The 19,428-nt window shown below is 28.0% G+C and overlaps 1 protein-coding gene and 1 long non-coding RNA gene across 2 annotated transcripts; both read left to right on the top strand.

Annotated features, from left to right (window-relative positions):
* The first annotated feature begins 11,019 nt into the window (after positions 1-11,019).
* LOC116766813 (uncharacterized) lies at positions 11,020-13,726 on the top strand. Its single transcript, XR_009752701.1, has 2 exons — positions 11,020-11,222; positions 11,298-13,726. It is a non-coding gene; the product is annotated as an uncharacterized LOC116766813 (long non-coding RNA).
* Positions 13,727-15,392: 1,666 nt separating this feature from the next.
* LOC116767103 (aquaporin AQPAe.a-like) lies at positions 15,393-18,478 on the top strand. Its single transcript, XM_032657279.2, has 2 exons — positions 15,393-15,888; positions 16,468-18,478. The coding sequence occupies exon 2, from the start codon at positions 16,718-16,720 to the stop codon at positions 17,495-17,497; it is 780 nt and encodes a 259-aa protein (XP_032513170.2). The 5' UTR covers positions 15,393-15,888; positions 16,468-16,717; the 3' UTR covers positions 17,498-18,478.
* Positions 18,479-19,428: the final 950 nt, after the last annotated feature.

The raw sequence follows: 19,428 nt of genomic DNA, 5'->3' as shown, positions 1-19,428 counted from the left end.
TTGAATTTTATGAAATTGATAATTTTATACTCATAAAATATATCGCAAAGCCTCTTCTTGTTGAGTGATGTCGAACAAAATCCTCCTCTAAATAAATAAAATTATACCATATTATTTTGCATTTAATATGAATTAATATTCCAACGTTTATTATAAACAAATCAGTGGAACCCATTGTGGTCGCTTCGAATAATAATATTTGAATTGAATTGAACATTATTTTTCTAGACCTATAACGTTACGATATTTTTAGATTGATTTTCCAAAAAAAACTCATAATCTTTAACTATTACTAATAAGTTCAATCATAGACACCCTTAGCAATTACGACAAAGTAGATGAAAAAAATGCGCACTTAAATTTTAATAATTCAGCCAGGTCACAGAGTACCAATAGAGAAAGTTTAATTTTAAATGACAACAATAATTATATCCCTACAAGTATATCTTGGAAACATCAAAAATAACCTTATATATTCCCCTTTGAATCCCATAGTTGCCATCAGAAATACTGTCGCTTGTAGAATCGTAAACGAGTTTCAGCTCCACGCCTTGTCACATCTGTCTAGGTGGAGTCACGTCGAGCGTAATTTGTGTTTGACGTGGTTAAGTATCAAAGTGATGCATCTCTTTGTTACGGAATCTCGTGTCCAATTAGATTTTAATATAAATATTCATATACATCTATATATGTATATGTATATCCATATACATGTAATATACATATGTATATATGTTTACAATGTGTTCATATATTATCAGTCTTAAATATTAGGACAGACATTAATCCAATGTTTATAGAAATAATAAGATTTAGTTATATCTAAGATTATCTATTTTTTATCATAGTGATTAATTAATGATATTAAATTTATTGTTTAACGTTGTAAACATTTAATTCTATATTTTCATAGAAACAATTTACTTTTTATATAACAATCTATGAGACAAATAGATAACACATTGATTAAACTATATTCCAATATCGCAACCTGAAAGTCACAACCTAGTTTATAATAACTATCTAGAAAGCAAATATATAAGCCAGTGACAATAATTATGACATATTTTTTGATATCTGTATAAAATAAAATATGAAAAACTCAGTCTAACTAAAATAGCTTTATATTTATAGAGTCATTGTATTGTTTTTGTTACGACACCTAATGTCATTCCGCTTTGTGGTTTAACATATTCGAATGCTGAATGCAGACATCACATGGTTAGTTAACATAAACTTTGTGTAATTAAATGTTGCCATCCTATTTATAGACTATAGAACCAAAGTTATATAGTTTACTTCGCAGTAAAAAATTTAATAAAAGTATTTTATAACTTACGCAAACTTCTAAAAGGATACGTCATAAAAGTTTTAAATGAGCAACGCAACAGACTAGATTTAATTTTAACATTCATTATGAGAATATAAAAACTAGCCATTTTATTTTGAAATACATCGCTACATTTTATCGGGAAATCGTTAGAGTAATGTACAAAAACAAAACTAATAGCTCTTCCTTAGACGCTAAGTATATCAAAGCTTTTAATTTAAAAAAAGAATTTTCTTGATTGTTCTTGAAAGCTTTGATGTAACTTCAATTTCTTGATGCGAACATTTAGGTACTCTTACTCGTATACTTACTCGTATACTACGTATATTTTCTATTTATTTCATATTAGTAAATATTTACAAGCCTTTTCGAAATAATAATATTCTATAACTTGTCGTTTGTAAGGAGACTAAGAAGGTATGAAAATTTTAATCTGCTCATTGTATAATGAAGATGAATTAATAAAATGGTGAAATAAAATGAGGACCACATTTTAAATACATAAAAATTTTTCGTAATCATATTTCAACTGTAATTAATACAATATAAGTGGTTGCGTAATTATGTTATCAATATCTGTGCCAGACATTTTAATTTATGCAAATTTAATGTGTAACAAACACAAATAACTGTATATTAGATTAATTAAGAAAACGCCCTGTCGGAGAATTTATATAATGTAAAGTTCATTGAACGTATAATATAACAATCATCATACTCTAAGAAACAATGAGTGAAATAATATATCATTGTAATGTACTTTTATCAGACAGTACATTTTATTCGGATTATACATTTCGGTGATTCATTAAGAAAAGATTAAAGGGTAAAAACTACACACTTTTCAATTTTAGTTAAATTCTGTAAGAGCATTTCTTAATTTAAAGATAATCAAACAATATTGATGAAGACTTTAGATTTTCGCCCTATTTATGCACTTAACCTAGACTATGTAATATGTAGGTATAGAAAAAATACATTCCAAGTATCTCATGGAATGTCCCCGTTGTGCTAACACAGGACTACGCTATTGAACTATGAAAAATGCCTTTACATTACTTATCGTTTAGTTGAAAAAATTGGGCGTCTCGAACCGGCAGCCCCATTTCATAATAACCGTTAAGTTAAGGAAATTGACATATCCTTTCCCAACCCATACGTTATAAAATACAGAATTTAATATTTTCACATACGTATATTCATACATTCAAGTTTTGTGATCTTGAAAGTTATCTCAATTAGCATGACAATTCTATTCAATGATAACAAATAATCGAACCTAACTAGAAGATTGTAGGATTGTAGGATATTATCAATGAAAAATTTCTCTTGCAAAAGCTATACAAAAGATGAAATGGAAGATAAAATAAAGTTTTACCGTATTACAATAAGGCTTTCGATAGATCACTTACTTTTATCGTTCACTATGTGATTTGTTCCCGGATTGTATAGCTCGTATTAAAGAAAAGGAAAGACTTTGTATTGTGTTCACGTACAGAAATAAATCTGTGTTATGAACTAAGTTTAGTTTGAACAATTCACAACAACAAAAAAAAAAAAACTAAGCGGATATAACATGAAATAAATAAATCGCCGTGTATTTATTTATTATTATTTTTTACAATTAAAATTATGTTTAATAAATTAAAAATTTTGTAAAAAGGAAATTATTATGCGTTTATAGGCGCCGAGCGCCGTTCCCATTGGTAATGTAATATTAGCGATAGTTGGAATGATTGGAGGTAGGATATAAAAATGTATTCAATAATAAAATAAATAAGTTATGTCCTGCGAAAAGTTTCTCTTGTAAAAGATTTTTGGCATTATTACAGTCTTATACAATAAAATACGTTAGGAATTGTTTGTAGCTAAACAAAGTTGTACTATAAAATATGATGTCATCTGCTATACTATTTATATTTTGTTTAAGAACTTATAAACATATATATATATGTATAGTAGTTTAAGCCAAACCAATTAATTTATGTAGCTGAAAACATCATTCCTCTTAACTGGCCTTTTGAAATATTAAAGCTTTATCCGGAGCCAATTTACTGAAAAGCTCAACATTAGCGAGTAAACAAAGGATAAGCCGCGTAATATGGTTTCGAGTTCGGCCCCAACGCTTACAATGGTTGCTCGGAAAGCCTGCATACATGACTGAGTACGTGGAAAGAATTTGGAAGTTAAGTTATTTTATGTGAATGTTAAATTTAACCAAGTTTATTATGAAATATTCTCTTCGTTAAGGGAATAATTTGTACATATACACTATTGATGTTTTGATCATTTTAATATCGTATGAAAGATCATTAATTTTAAACATTTTGTTTATGCGCAATAAGCGAAATTGAAGATGTAATAAAAAAAGGCACTATATTGAGTGCATTTAGTCCTTTGACTCGTTGCTCGTTAGCAAAAGAATCGAAGAATTTAATATTCACTGACTTATCAAGTTTAGTCATTAGTAGATAAAAAACTAAACAGGATTTATTTAAAGTAATAGTGCTTTTCACTTTAAATTTATTCTGTGAAAGGCTGTAATGCGACATGCTGCAGCCCATGGAAAAAGTAGAGGCAACAGAAAAGTTTTACTTTTTAAAATTACTTACACAACTAATTGCTTAAAAATTATTAACTCAAATTTATAAAAGTAAGTTTTTTAAAATTCTATGTTGAACAAGAGTTTTTTGTATTAAACAAGAGTTAACGTAATTAAAAGACTAGCATATTTTAGTAATACTATAATATCCATCATTTGTTTTTCTCAAGAGTGTAATAACATCTTGAAACGTTACGTAATAGAGTCAAATTTATTTATCTCCCTAGAAGATCATGACCTCATTATTAAATCATATAAAGAGGTTTTTATTATCAGAAATTTATAAAACTATAACTAAATCATAGAAGGCATTGCAACCTCTTTAATCTTATGTAATCGATCTCAGTACCTGGTGAAATGTTACAAAGCAAGCCGCAATGTTGTACTCCGGTCTCCGACAGAACATATTTAAACTGTGTTAAGGAGGAAAATAAACGGGACATGAAATTAATAAAATTATTGTATGGTTTTAATTATTAGTTCTAACAAAATGTTAAAATAATAATCGTACTTTATGTGTCAGATACAATCTCTTTTGATGTGCGTATTTAAACTCTAAACGAGACTACAAAAGAAATACATTTACAGATAAAATTAAAAGATAATTTGCCATTGAGGAAAATAAAGGACGAAATTGTAATATTTTGTCCTTTTTTGTTGATAAATATAAAATAGAGTTAATGACCTTATTTGATCTTTAATAACAGAGTACTCGTAGTTTTCAAGTTATTACGATTACTACCTCTTCTTATTTTATAACACTTTTACTTTTTCATAAAAAACCTTATCATTATAGGTAAAAATAAAAATATATCAAATAAAAAGTCCCATATATTTTTTATATTACTCACGTTTAGCTATGGTAAATTATTTGTTTAAAATTGACTGTATACACCCAGTATGTCTATTTATATTTTTATATTTGTGTCAGTTGCGGAAGCAATGGTTTTAGAATGCATGTTTTTAAGGTTTACTAAAATTTTGAATGCTGACAAGTTATGTGATTCATTATCAAACTAACTGAGCGGCTATGCTTATTAGTAACGAGAATAATAACATTATTAGAAATAAATACTGCTTTTTAATAAAGGGTACATATGATTTTTAATCATTTTCAACAGAAAAAAGATGCTGAAATCTATAAATTTTTTGTCATGATGAAAATATTAAAACGGTTACCAAAAAATTATAGGTACGGTATAAAATTACTTACAGTTGACCAAACCATTTCTATTAACATAACATAACAGATTGGCTTTTAATTTAGTCAAAATGGACAAGTTAAGAGGAATGTTTAAGATAAACAGTAATTATAAATTTATACTAGTTGAATTTTCCGCCACAAGTGACCCTAGTTACGTTTCGAAAGATACTTTCTGAAAGTTGCAAATTAGCTTAGCAGGAGTTGTGTTTAAGTTATTAATAATGTTAACTTTTATATTCAGTCAAGATTAACATTTTTACCTTTTAATATAAACTGTACAAATTTACATAATCTATTTTCAATCAGATATTTCTATTTTAATTTACGAAAAAATTCTGTTTGATAATATTGCAGCAATTAGTGTGATCAATTGGCAGTCATTTATGCTATATCAGGTCACTAATAATGCTGTACCTAGCCTCTATCACGGCCATATAATTACTACTATTGGCTGAAAATTTAACGAAATTATTCATTATTCATATTTTCTTCAAAAGCAAGAAAAATAAAGTGATCTTAAAATTACCTAGAGTAGTAGAATTCCTCACGTCTGGAAGTCGTCTAACGTGTCGTAGAAAGTTAAAGAGGTCCAGTTTAAGCCACTGTTTCCATGTCATAGTGTCCAACACACCTCATTCAGAAGAAATATCAACCGCCTCTCAGCAGCTAAACCAACTGTCAATCGTAATCGTCATAGAAAGGATATTTGAAGGCCACTTTAGAGTTACTGAGTTACCCTGGACAAAATCATCTATTGATAATTTGCAGCTTGAACCCATCGTAAATTGTAGCCAATCTCATATCTCGCTGGTTCAGTGTTGGCTCATCTTTCTTGTCTTAAGTTTATTTTATTTTAAGTTTCCTATTAAACAGAACTCTTCTGAAAAACTTATTTTTATGATCCAATGTTTTCAAAAAAACCTAGACAACTGAGAACGACACTTGTGTGTAATACATTTTATCGAATACAAAAAAAAGGAAGACCCATGAAATTAATAATACGAGGTCTAGACATATTTACAAATACATACCGCAGCTGCATTTGATTTTATTAATCTTACACTTTATATGCAAAAGAATATATGTATGTATCGCTTAAGTCTCTCTTGCTCTCAATGCCTCATTGAATGATATTTTTAGTACTTTACAAAACGATCCCAGGTCTAAATTAAACAATTGATCTGTTTGACTTCTTGGTTATATTAATTCATAAGATTTACTTTACAAAAATCCTATTACTGACCCAAACATAGCAAATATTTCTACAACTGATAAAATAAAAAATCAACAGAGCTGTATCTTTATTTTAAAAGTCCGATAGCTAAATTGAATCGAATGAACTTTGTTGACGCTGAAAATATCGTCGATAGTGGGCAGTATGATTTTAAGAAAAGGGAACTAAAAATTTTTGCCGGTTTTCGCTGGCTCAAATATCTCTCATTCAAAAAATCAATAACAAATATGTATGTGTATTTATAATACGTTTTTCTCAATATTTTAGGGTATTCATGCAGACGATATGTAGATTTTGAATAAATTTTGTCTGGTTATATATAAAATAAATATAAATAACGTTTCGTCTAACGTATTCCAGATCAAAAAGTATATTTTTTTATAAATGCTTAAAAAAAATGTTTGTAGTACAAATGCATGCGAAATTTTGAAGCAACATGAAGAACAACATATATTTTACAAAAAAAAAAATATTTAAACATTATATATTTTTTGTCTTTTTCATGTTTTCATTCGGATGAGTTAAAATCAACAAAACTGCACAAGCAAAAACAGTTTTTGATTTTTTTTTTTTTTAACAACAAGGAAAATCTACAGTCGCAGTCAACATTGATATGAAGGTTAGAAATCAAATTTAAAGTGATATAATAAAAAATGTATTAACACGATGGAAGGGAAGTAGATTTTTTCATACTGCCATATCAACAGGCCTAAGTAAATACTTGTAATACAAGCAGTATATATTGCAAGCAAAAGAATGAAAACAATCACTGGCCTTCAATCCATTGTATTCCCCTGCAAGCCAACAATAAGGCCGTATAATATATACACACATATATATATACATATATATGGGACAAGAATATGTACAAACAATAATGTAAGCCATTTAAATGTGACATTTTTCATATGTACAACCGATCAAACGCTAAACAGTTTTTTCCTTAATCGCCATAGACAATCAATTATTTTTGATTCAACAAGCTAATATAGACAGGAATTGGCAAGTAATTCAGCATATATTTATTCATTGGAAACATGAAACCAAAAACATAAAAATTAAGCTAATAAATACTTAATTTTAATAACAAAATTATTAATTAAATTAATAATTAATTTGCATATAAATTGTGCTTGTTGAGTCTTCTCCTAAAACGACAAAAATTCCTTTTTGATATAGACAGCTTAGAACCAATTTCAAGCTATAAATGAAATAGAAAAATTTAGAGCAGATTGTAACATAAAGTTGGTATATAAGCGTGAGTTTTACTGGTGTTAAACTCCCGTTTAAATAGATTAAAAGTCATGATAAAATTTTATATTTTAATATTAAATGGTAAAGAAGGAAATGACTGGGGTTATTGCCCTTAAACCTGGTTTATTACCGTTTTTTTTTTAGTTTTTAAATCTAAATAGCTTAATTCATGGGGATTGTTTTCCTTAAGATGTAATGTAAGTATACGTAAACATATTATTTATACCAGTAATCCATTCTAAAATATAAAAGTTTTAGTGTAAACACGACATTATCAAATATGATCAAAAAAGAAAAACTAACGGCCAGTCTCTCTGAGAACTCTCGGGAGAAAAACTTATATTAAATTATTTTAATTCAAATATTAAATTATTACAACTTATTAACATTAAGTTTTCATTGAACCACTATTTACTTTTTCGTAAAACTAATTCGTACAACTCAAACGACAAGCACAATTAAGTAAAAACTTAATAGGCTTACATCCAAAAAATACAAAACCTTAATTTTTTTGAGCAAAATTGTGCTGATCAGCTAATATTGCTCTGCTAATACACCCAACAGAACATTACATTTTTAATAAAATTCTCTACCAGTTTTATTTTATCAGAGCTGATGCAATACTTTTAGCAACAAAAACGTGAAAAGATTGTTAGGAAGTCTAATTTCCTTGCTTATTCCAACATTATTATAGTGTTCTGTTAAACATTTTTTTAATATAACAGTAACTTTTTGTTTTAGGAATGAATTCTTAATATCAATATTCATAGATTCTTAACTTTTAAAAACATAAGACTTAAATTAATAACCTATTACTATGTTATTTCTATTTATTATAACATTCTTCCTGGATTTTATTTATTTAGCCATATAAAATAATCCTCTTCCTAGATATATTTTTATCTCCGTGAAGTCGCCCGCAGGATCTTCATTAGAGGAAAAATGGGCAAATGCCAACAACATGTTACACCATGTTGGCGTGTACACATTCTTACAGAGTTACTTGTGAAAATTAAAAATATCTTTTTAAGATTTTAATTCCAAAACAACTTAAATAAAAATATAAAATTAATTAGCCCAATAGTATTTCTGTGATTTGGTTTTAACAGTAGTGTGTCCAATTTGGGATGTTTAGTAATCAATTGTGTATGATTTTTTCGCGTATATCTAACCTTTAACTCCTTAATATATATATATATATATTTTGTAAATTAAAGTTTTTAAAAGGATAAGAGAAATGGCGCCATTTAACAAACAAAAAAGGAAATTTTCAGATTTGTCATTTTGTTCCCACTGTATACCTTAACATCGTTTTAGTCATAATACTACGTTTAAAAACAAATAAGATTTAATAAAACTATATTTCAAATAATCTCATTTGTATATCAATAAACTATAAATAGCGTAATACAATATTGCGTGATGAAAATGCCTGGTAAATGAAAACCCTTTAGGGCAGGAAACGTGTATCGATCGTTAAATTTGTTTTAATTGAATATGTAACGTGAACCTTAATTATAAATTGAACTAACTGAATTTCCTCCCCATGACCCACACTCTGACAGATACTTAAACACCGGAAACCGCTCAATTACTTCCTCAACAGATTTAGTCCAACTTTATCAGCTAGACTAAGTAGAGCGCTTCTAGTTTGCCTTTATTTTTATAAAGTATTGACGATATATGGTACCTAAAAATACTGATTTTCATCGAGAAATATATAGAAGAAATTGCATTATATGACACATGACTTATTTCTTGTCTATAAAAGATGTACACCTCAAAGAATGCAGAAATCTAAGTATACTGATTTGGAAGTCAAAATAAAAGTAATTAACCAATAACTATTTAAATAAATTTAAACATTATAATATGATATTATAAATCATTCTATCAAGCAATATCATTAATTACAACTTAAGCTTTAAATTAATGGTATAAAAAATAAACCTGTCTTTTATAGCAAAAGTTTGTACAGTAATTATTAATGTCTAACAGAAAACCTTTACACTCTATTATAAATAATAACAATTGTGTCGGTCGTTGTATGTATAAAAAAAATGGTTCAACAATGTTATCCCATAGAACGTCCCTGAGTCCATATAATAAATGTATTAATCTAAATATTACTCATTGTGGGTAGCTGAAAATTGTTATAACAATTGTCACAGTCAGGCTTCGTCAAACTAAATTATTATTTAAAGTTTTTTTTAAATTATATATTGAACATTTTCATCGGACCTTGAATAGGCTTACCACGATTTTCAGGCTCTTTATTTATAGTTTTAGTATCATATAACATAATAACAATAAGCAAGTCTATAGGTATTTTTGAAAAAAGTTATTTTTCTCTTAAATCTTACAAAATATGAAAACTGAAACAACCATATTAATTTTTTATAGCATAAAAAAAATATTAAAAACTTTACCATACAACTCACCAAAATAGGAAGAGATATAAAATACTGCATATCAATATGTAAGAAAGCAGATATCTCATTTATAAATTTTGTGAAAATAGAAAAATTCATTCAAATTTCGTATAAGTGAAGATAAAATTTAAAAAAAAATCCCAACAGACGTCAACTCTCCAACAGCTATGATTAGAATCTGCTCCCATATAAACAAAATTTGTACCACATTAAATTACCTTATTGTACTGCACAATTTGCTTGGGAAAGTACCATTGCCAACGATCTTTGTATGTATCGGTGTTGTTAAGTGTTTGATTAGCATAGAATTATGAGAGGTCATACAACATGATAAGAAAGTATACGTCAATGTACATTGCATAGAAATATTACGCATAACATATGAAGTTTACATTTACATATAACTCTTACATAAGAGTCAATGCTGTCAGTGATATAATTTATGTACAAAGATATTTATTTAAACTTATACATACAAAAAAAAACACAATTGTTTATATTAATTAGACGAATTTTAAACAACAAGTGCTTCTATTACTTACCTAATGACCTTCTAATACGACTTTTCTCTCTTTTAAATTGTAGAAGTGTCCAATACTGGTATATTTTTACTTTTTGCCATATTTCAATATTTTAAAAATAAGTGTCAAATGACTTATTAAAATTAAGATAACTATATTTAAATAAAATTCATTTTAAAATTAATATTTTCATGGGACAGAGCTATGTGTTGAATAATCACGTATTTTGCGGTCTTCCGGCCGGAGATTATTGTACACCCCGTCTTTCCATGAATTGAATCCGAAAATTCTGTTTTGATTTCAACATGAAAAAATAACGCCTAAATAAAAATAGAGTTAGGTTCCCAGAGCGATATCAAATAATAACTAAAAATTTTTTTTTTATTTTTGAAACCATTGCATGGCTTTAAAAATCGTTTATCTTACCAGCGGAAATAAATGTACCAGATATTAAAAGATCATCTTGTTATAACCTTTTGTACTGATTTTCCGCTGCAAAGCTATAAAATAGGCAATAGTGATAACACAGTTCTATATAAGGAAACATCAGTTTGTTTATCAATCTCTATGTAATCATCAGTGCATACATCAATATTGCAAATTTATTTCCAATGAATAAAATTTAAAAACATTATAAATAAAAAGGTAAGCGTCCCTTTATAAAACCTTTATTATATAAAAATTTAATTTCCAACGACACCTTTTTCTATATAATTTCAGATAGTATGCCTAATCTAGGTGTAGCTGCAATCATCGTCTGCAGTTTACTTAAAGTCAGTTCAGCGGGTGACATACTTGTGCAAACAAATGAAGATCAATGCACAGCCTTCACCTCGTGCACATCATGTATTACCCAAGGAGTATGTACTTGGTGCATTACAAAGAGTCTTTGCACTCGACAGCAGTGCGGCAATGACAACATTATATATCCGAAGAATTCACAGGCTCTGTTAACTGGAGCAGAATTCTGCCCACGGATAGTTGAATCGCCTGAACGCATCTTCAAACATAGCCAAGTACATATATTTGTTGTGAAATTAACACAAATCTATGTTTACATGGCTTTCACGCCTTGGCAGTGTAAGATTCGTGTTGGTGATCAAGATTTTGAGATAAAAGGGATATTGTTAGGTGATTCCGTTTACTGTGATGCATTTGAAATGAAAAACGAATCCGACAAAGCTTATGTAGAAGGTAATGTGAAAGTTTTATGGAACTTTAAGAAGGCTTTCGATGGATCTATTTCATTTAAAATATGCCGATGTGATTTAGAACCAAATTGTTTAGCTTGCACCAAAAATAAATCAAAATAATATTTAACTATATACTTATTAAATGTTCAAACAAAAGCATGTTTTGAGATCTAAGACTTTAACGAGTATTCATTCAAATTAAACTAATATTTTCGGTTACTTTATACTAACTAATATTTCGGATACAGACGATATCTCGTCTGTCCGTGATCACGGCTGCTGCAAAGTAACCGAAACGTCGAGAGAATGTAGTTTTTAAAAATAATAAAATATGCGTAGTCATCCGTACTATCAATAAAATACTATTCGGCTAATCTTACTGTATCTAGAATGCGTCATAATTTATTAAATAATTGATATGATGAGACAAAATGACAATCATGTATTATTTGTTGATTTATTACTTTAATTTACTGCAGTATATTTCATTGAAATGAGTATCTAAATATTGAAATATAAAAACAAGTTGTTTTTTCAATGATTATTCTTTTCGTAATTAAAATAATTTGATGTAAATACGTACAAGTTTTATTTTTAATCCAAATGTTTATACATAAAATATCACTGAATATTAAGTATAAGAAACGTGTTAATATATAAAATGTGCCTGTATATGCATTTGGGTTTTATGTTGCATATGTTTTTAAACCATGTTTACATATTACGAAATGTCATTCAAGTTATGTGATTTGAAAATGGATTTAATATTATTGTTTACTTGATTCTTGGCATACAGTTTTAGATGCAATTAGAAATATATAAAAAGTAAACTGAAAATATTTTAATACAAGCCTTTATTAACAACACGCTAAAGAGTAAATTAATTACAACATTTCTATTACTTAACAATTTATGACTTAATTTACGTTTTTAAATATATATTTTAAAAACTGGCCTAAGCATAATATTAACATAATAAAAAAGTGAATAATAAATGACAATTATCTTAATCTCATTCATTTCATGAAAATGTATTATCTACCTATTGTGTATTCAAAGCTTTTTTCTTTTTTTTTTTGTAAATAATATCCACATGCGTCGGTTTAAAAAAAAATGAAAACACTAGTTTTTTGAGCAAAGGTATATCAAGTAAGGTTTTATGAACAAAAATATTACCCAACAGGCTGTTGCCTGACAAGCTTCCATAACATGAGACTACAAGTTTCATGAATTAATACGAACAAGCGACACGAGGCTCGTTCATGTTTCTTTTATAATCGCATTACAGAGTGATTGAACTTTAAACTGCTATGGAAGTTCCATCCCTAGGGCGGAATTGAAAAATTAGAAGCATATATTCAGGGTAACCACATTGTGGTGCAATTTTACATATTTTATGATATACAATAATGTTATGACTATACAATTGTTGCAATTTGAAAATGGAACGTGTTGGTTTTAACCAATGTGGATTTGATATTCATTTTATCCTGTTATATTTTCGATTCCTTTTTCAAACTACAAATATATTATCCCGAAATTGTTCGAGTCTTGCTCTGTTCAGGTTATAATAGTCTAGTAATAACATTTATGAGAAAAATGTTTTTAATTAGTGTTTCAAATCATGAATCCTATTATTTTTAGAGGACACGATAAGGTGTATGTTAAAATGTTAAGATTTTTTTATCTATTTTACATCAAAATACTACATAAGAATTTATTCTTGATGTTTAATATTGCATCAAATACAATGGTATTGCTATTGATACATTCAGTTAGCCATCAAGAATTTTATGTAAATAAAACATGGGTTTCCAACGAAGAAATATATTTGATGTAAAAATTTTTTTTTAATATATAAAGCGGGATAACTTTTTCTACTTGCTTTATTTTCTTTATAAGATATATGGTTTCCATTTATTCAATCATAATTTTAATAAACATGTACTCTGCTAATTATCAATTGATTTCATTTCAAATACTTCCTACTTTAAAAGAGAAATTTAAATATTTATTTTAAAAAAATAGCTAACACTAAAGAATTTTATTTTATCGTATGGTCAATAAAGTATAATTAAAATATTGATGTTGGTTCGATTAAAAAATATAAAGAATATCTTAATAAAGAATATAGTATTTAATTATTAAATATTTTATTATCTTTAAAGATAATTTTCTATCAAGTTGTAAAGTAAACAAATAATACTGCTTATTGATTATCCTATAAATTCTTTTGTTTAATTCAAAACTGTCTTCTTTATTCCGATAGCGTTCAATAGATACACGAAACAGATTAATGAAGCCAATGACAATAATAAAACAATAAAGAATCGACAATAGCAAAGGTGATAAAAATACAAAAAAAAAAAAGATGACAAAAGATAACACAATTATTCTGAATCAATTTGTATCCGTTTTGTTCATGACAATATATTGAGTTAGTGTTACTTAAATGTATTTGTATGTAATGCAATGTCTTTCCGCCGACGCGGGTTGCGTGATGTTTTTTTTTTTTTATTTCGTTTGGGATTTTGACAGGTGTCTTTTGTAATTTTCCCTCAGCTTGATAGTATTTATGTAAATTTTTAGGACGACCGTTTCCGTTGTACAAATGTCAAAATGAAAATCAGGGTAACTCGCGAATTCATAATATTGATAAATAAAGACATACAAAATGTTGTAACAAGAAGACGTATAATGAATTATAAGACAAAACTTGTCAGCATTCCGTGGAGTCACCGTGCGGGTGCCGGGTCCATCGCAATATATGACTAAAATGTAATTTTAATCAATGAATTGAGGTTCTCGTCTGGCCCAGCTGTTACAGCTCTTGCAGTTGATTTACGTTTGTTTACCAAAAGTCTCTCAAGAAGTTGTTTAAAAACTGTGAAAAACTAATGATATTTGTAAAGTTACACACTAACTTAACTCACTTCATAATTAAACTAGAATATTTCAAAAATTATTAACATAATTGCAAATATACGTACTCTTTCAATATATTAAAAAAAAAACTTTACATATTAGTAGGAACTTTCTATTCAGACAGTAATCATGAACATTAAATCGTGATAAGCGTAAATTTTTTTAAACATTATCTATTTACTACTCAGTAAAAAGTTGACATTTATTACTTGTGATTGCCAATGATTCAATTGTTAAGTCGTATTAAGTACTGATTATGAAGAAAATTATAAAATAAATAAAATAATAATAAAATGAAATAATTTAATTTTATGGCTTCCTCATTTATAGAGTATTCATAGTATTTACCATATCAAAGAATGAATTCAAGCAAAGTATGTATATACAACTAGACAAACAATGTTTGATTGTCTTTGCGTTTGAATTAGAGATATCAAATAGAATAAGAAGATAGTGCGGAAATGAAATAAAATATATAAATCAAATAATAAACAGAGATAAATTTAATGAGATCTAAGACTTTCGCGAGTATTCATTTAAATAAAACTAATAATTTTTCCATTATATTACGCGTATTTTATTATTTTAAAAAACTACATACTCCCGACGTTTCGGTTACTTTGCAGCAATCGTGATCACTGGCAGATAACCGAAACATCGGGAGTATGAAGTTTTTAAATATAATAAAATACGCGTAGTATAATCCGAAAAAATATTAGTTTTATTTAGAGATAATATTAATTTTAGTTTTATGTCTATTAAACATTATGTAACTTAATATTAGTTTTTGTTTGTCTGAAACGGGATAAAGAAGATTCTTCATTAAGATTAAAAATGTTTGATAACTGGAAGTTAACATGTCTTACACAAGCATATTTATGATAAGAAAAAAGAATTATATAAAAAAGATCAACTAACTGATAGGCACTGATAACTGAGGAGTGAAATATTCATAGTCCTAGTCACTTCAGTATTATTTTAGCTCGGTAATAAAATTATGAATTATAGCCCTCTTAGAAAACTATAAAATATATAATCTTTGATAAAAGTTCTTAGCAGACAAATTTCAAATGTTTTCAACTGGAGACAAAAACAAATCACACTGATGTCGCGTTGCCTTACCGAGAAAATGAGATAATGGCAAACATTTTTGGCACAGCTAAGGCCAAATTTAAACTGAGGCGAACGTCGCGGTAAGTTTTTTGCGCTGTACCGGTTTGTTAAGTATTTATAAACAAGAATTAACAGTAATAATTTTTTGTGAGAAAATAATATGAACCCATTCAATTTAGTTTTATCGTTTGAAATTCTATGTTCGTATCAAGCTGATCTAAGAAGAGCCTTATATTAATTTCCACGACCGATAATTATTTTTTTATTTTATTTGCAATATTGGCTTTAGCTTATTCAGCGAAAGGTTTGTCATTATTGAAATAATTTTTTTATATTTTAGTTCGTCATCAAAATATAATTTACTGTTTAATAATTTAATAATGAACGGAACTGGTATGAATACTTTTAACTTTATTAATTAAATTTTTTTTCCTGTATCCATTATATTTTATGTACTGTAAATAATTATTATAATGTTTATAATATTTCTTTTTTTACTGTCACAAATTAGCATCGTTAATACTGTAAATTTGAGCAATTACTGTATTCCTTAACAGTATTTGAAGTTTGTTTCTCCATGAATGTTAATATTTACTCACAAGTATTGTGAAATTTATTAATCAAAGAAACATATGTCGATGAATTAACCATCATTTTAGAGAACACAAGGAAGGAAAACGAAACAGCAGCTCGACCCCACCAACAAAACATGACCTATCTGTTTTATAAGTCAATGACTGATGTCGATGCAAATAAAGCAGACATACTTATTACCACCCGAACCTTCCCGAAGCGCGGTCGTGTGTGACGGAAAATAAAATTGAATAAAAAAAATAGTATTAATAATGAGACGGTATTTGTGTTAGTGGATATTGAGATAAGATAAGTAGTGTAAGAAATAAATCCAAAATGACGATACCAGCTGCCAACCAAATGGCCAATGTCATCCAAGGATTTGACACCAAGGTCCAGCCTTCACGAATGAAAATAATGATGAATTGGTGGTCAGTGCAGTTCAAAGTTATAGTTTCCGAGTTTACGACAACGATGTTGTTGCTCTTTCTGGGATGCATGACAACTATACCGTTGGACGGTTTTGATATTCACCCGCCGATGTACTCCGCGATAGGTTTCGGTACTGTTGTTTTATTTAACATCGCGTCCTTCGGACATATATCAGGGGCACATATGAACCCGTCAGTTACATTATCCGCTTTGTTATGGGGCAATTTGACTCTACCTTTGGGAATAGCATATGTTATCGCTCAATGTCTCGGAGCTATCGTGGGTTATGGATTATTAGTCGTAGTTTCTCCCGTGAATTTGATTGAAGAATGTATCTGTATGACAACACCGCACCCTAACCATGCGGTGTACCAAGCTATTATAGTGGAAATAATATTATCTTTAGCTTTAGGATTTATCAATTGTTCGGTTTGGGATCCGGTTAATAAGGAAAAAGTAGACGGAATTCCTTTGAGGTTAGGTTTTACGATAGTTGCATTGTCGCTAGCTGGAGGACCTTTAACAGGAGCTAGTATGAATCCAGCGAGGTCATTGGCACCGGCGCTTTGGACAGGAAATTGGTCCCAGCATTGGATCTACTGGGTCGGTCCGCTCATCGGTGGAGCATTAGCACCCATAATATATAAGTTGATGTGGTTGAAAAAGGAAAAGCCATACGTATAAATATATTTCAAAGGTTAACAGAGTCAAACATATGAAGACAAATAAAAGTCTGATATATATTTTATACATGTGCCATTAAAAAACCGATAGCATGTTATAAATATTTCATTATGTCAGGATTTGGCTGTTAGTAAGTAATTATTGAAAAAAAAAACATAAAACATTTATTTTTTGTCGAATTTTTATTATTTATGTTTGTATAATAAAACTTAAAATATTATTATTATTGTATGTCTAGTAAGTTATTTACTTTAATGCACTTTCTTTAAGTCTTTTTGTACAGTTTTATATATTATTAAAAAAAAACTAGTTATTATTTTTTAAAAATATTCTTATAACATTATCATCACTTTAATGGAAACATAGAACACCCTGTAATTGAAATAATTTTTGATAATTTATTTTTTTATGTAATTTATTGATATTGATTTTTTTAGAAATGAATAAAATAGAATAATTTATTTAAAGGCGACATTAAAATGATAAAATTGGTATCGTAAATTTCCAGGGGGTTTATGTAATCTTGGATTAGGCAATCTTATCGTTTGTAGATTAAAAAAATAAGTTAACATCTGAATTCATTTATGTTATATTGTTTTTGTATATAACGTAGTGCCTACTTCGTTGTAAGGAAATATATATATGTATATATATTTTTGTTATATTCTGACATGTTAATATTATAGCACGTTTGTGTTAATAAATATTACATTATAAGCAACATAACATATATTTTTCTATTAGTCATCATCGAAAAATAAAAAGAATCGTCCTTTACTTTAAATATTCTGTTTTTGTTGTGTAAATTTCTTAAGACTTGTATTGATAAAAAATAAATTTTAAGATCTTTCGTGATCATGTATGTGATACGCATCTGTCTGAGAAATATTATCCTGCTTCCTCGCAGGATAACCATTGAATTCGAAACATTCAAGATCTCTGTATGTAAAAAATATATTATTATTGTTATTATTATTATTATTTTTAGTTTATCCTTTTCTTCTCCCTAATAATGGGGCCAATATTCCAGTCACGCGGGTCAGTGACCAAGTGTTTCCGGTTGTGAAAAAGTCAGTTAGTACAGTCAGTCAACTCATTATCAGATTCCAAAAATTCACGTAATATTCGACAGGTATTCAAAATATCAGCTGTTTGCTCGGTGATGTATAAAGTGGGGGTAAATCCAGAATTTTTAAACTTCGGTGTAAGTGTTTAGGTATAATTCAATTAGCGGAAAGCGCGATAGGCACAATATAGACCTTATTTAAGTTCCAAATTCTAATTATTTCTTCTTTTAATTCTGTACATTTATTGATCATTTCCGTTATTGTTTTTAATTATTATTATTATTATTATTAGCATATATAATATGTGCCATCTTATCTTTGAATGACGTACGGGACACAGACAAATAATCTCCGATGTTCATATTTATGTTAAAGGCTTAACACGGTATTTGAATTGACTATTGTATTTAAAATCACAAATTCATTAAAAACCGCTTTGTATATGAGGAAAAAGATTATTTATTTACATTATTTGGAAATTATATAATACTTAATAAATAAATTTGAATTAATATGTGCATGTTAAGTGTTCGAGAGATATTGCACTGTCTAACACAGAAACCTATTGAAATGTCCCATTGATGTTATTGACAATTGCAATAGAATTATCTGCAAGTTAGGTAATGGGATCTGAATTACTCGTTAATCAACAGATGTTATACAAGTACTTAACTGAAATTCTCATTTCAATTTGTCTTAACAATATATTTCAGTCTCAGTTAAAATAGGAGACGTTCTGTTTGATAACAAGCTACAACAGAAATTTTTAATTACATTCTAGCTAGTAAGTGTTGAATAATAATTCTAAAACTATGTTTAATAAAAAATATACCTTAAAAGTTATAAAATTTTCAAAAAAAAAAA

Source organism: Danaus plexippus, chromosome 10 (assembly GCF_018135715.1).
Source record: "Danaus plexippus chromosome 10, MEX_DaPlex, whole genome shotgun sequence".
Taxonomy (NCBI): Eukaryota; Metazoa; Arthropoda; class Insecta; order Lepidoptera; family Nymphalidae; genus Danaus; species Danaus plexippus.
This window is presented reverse-complemented; position numbering and strand designations above follow the sequence as displayed.

Excerpts from the sequence above, each read along its gene's own strand:
- LOC116767103 (XM_032657279.2), top strand. The coding sequence starts at position 16,718 with ATGACGATACCAGCTGCCAACCAAATGGCCAATGTCATCCAAGGATTT.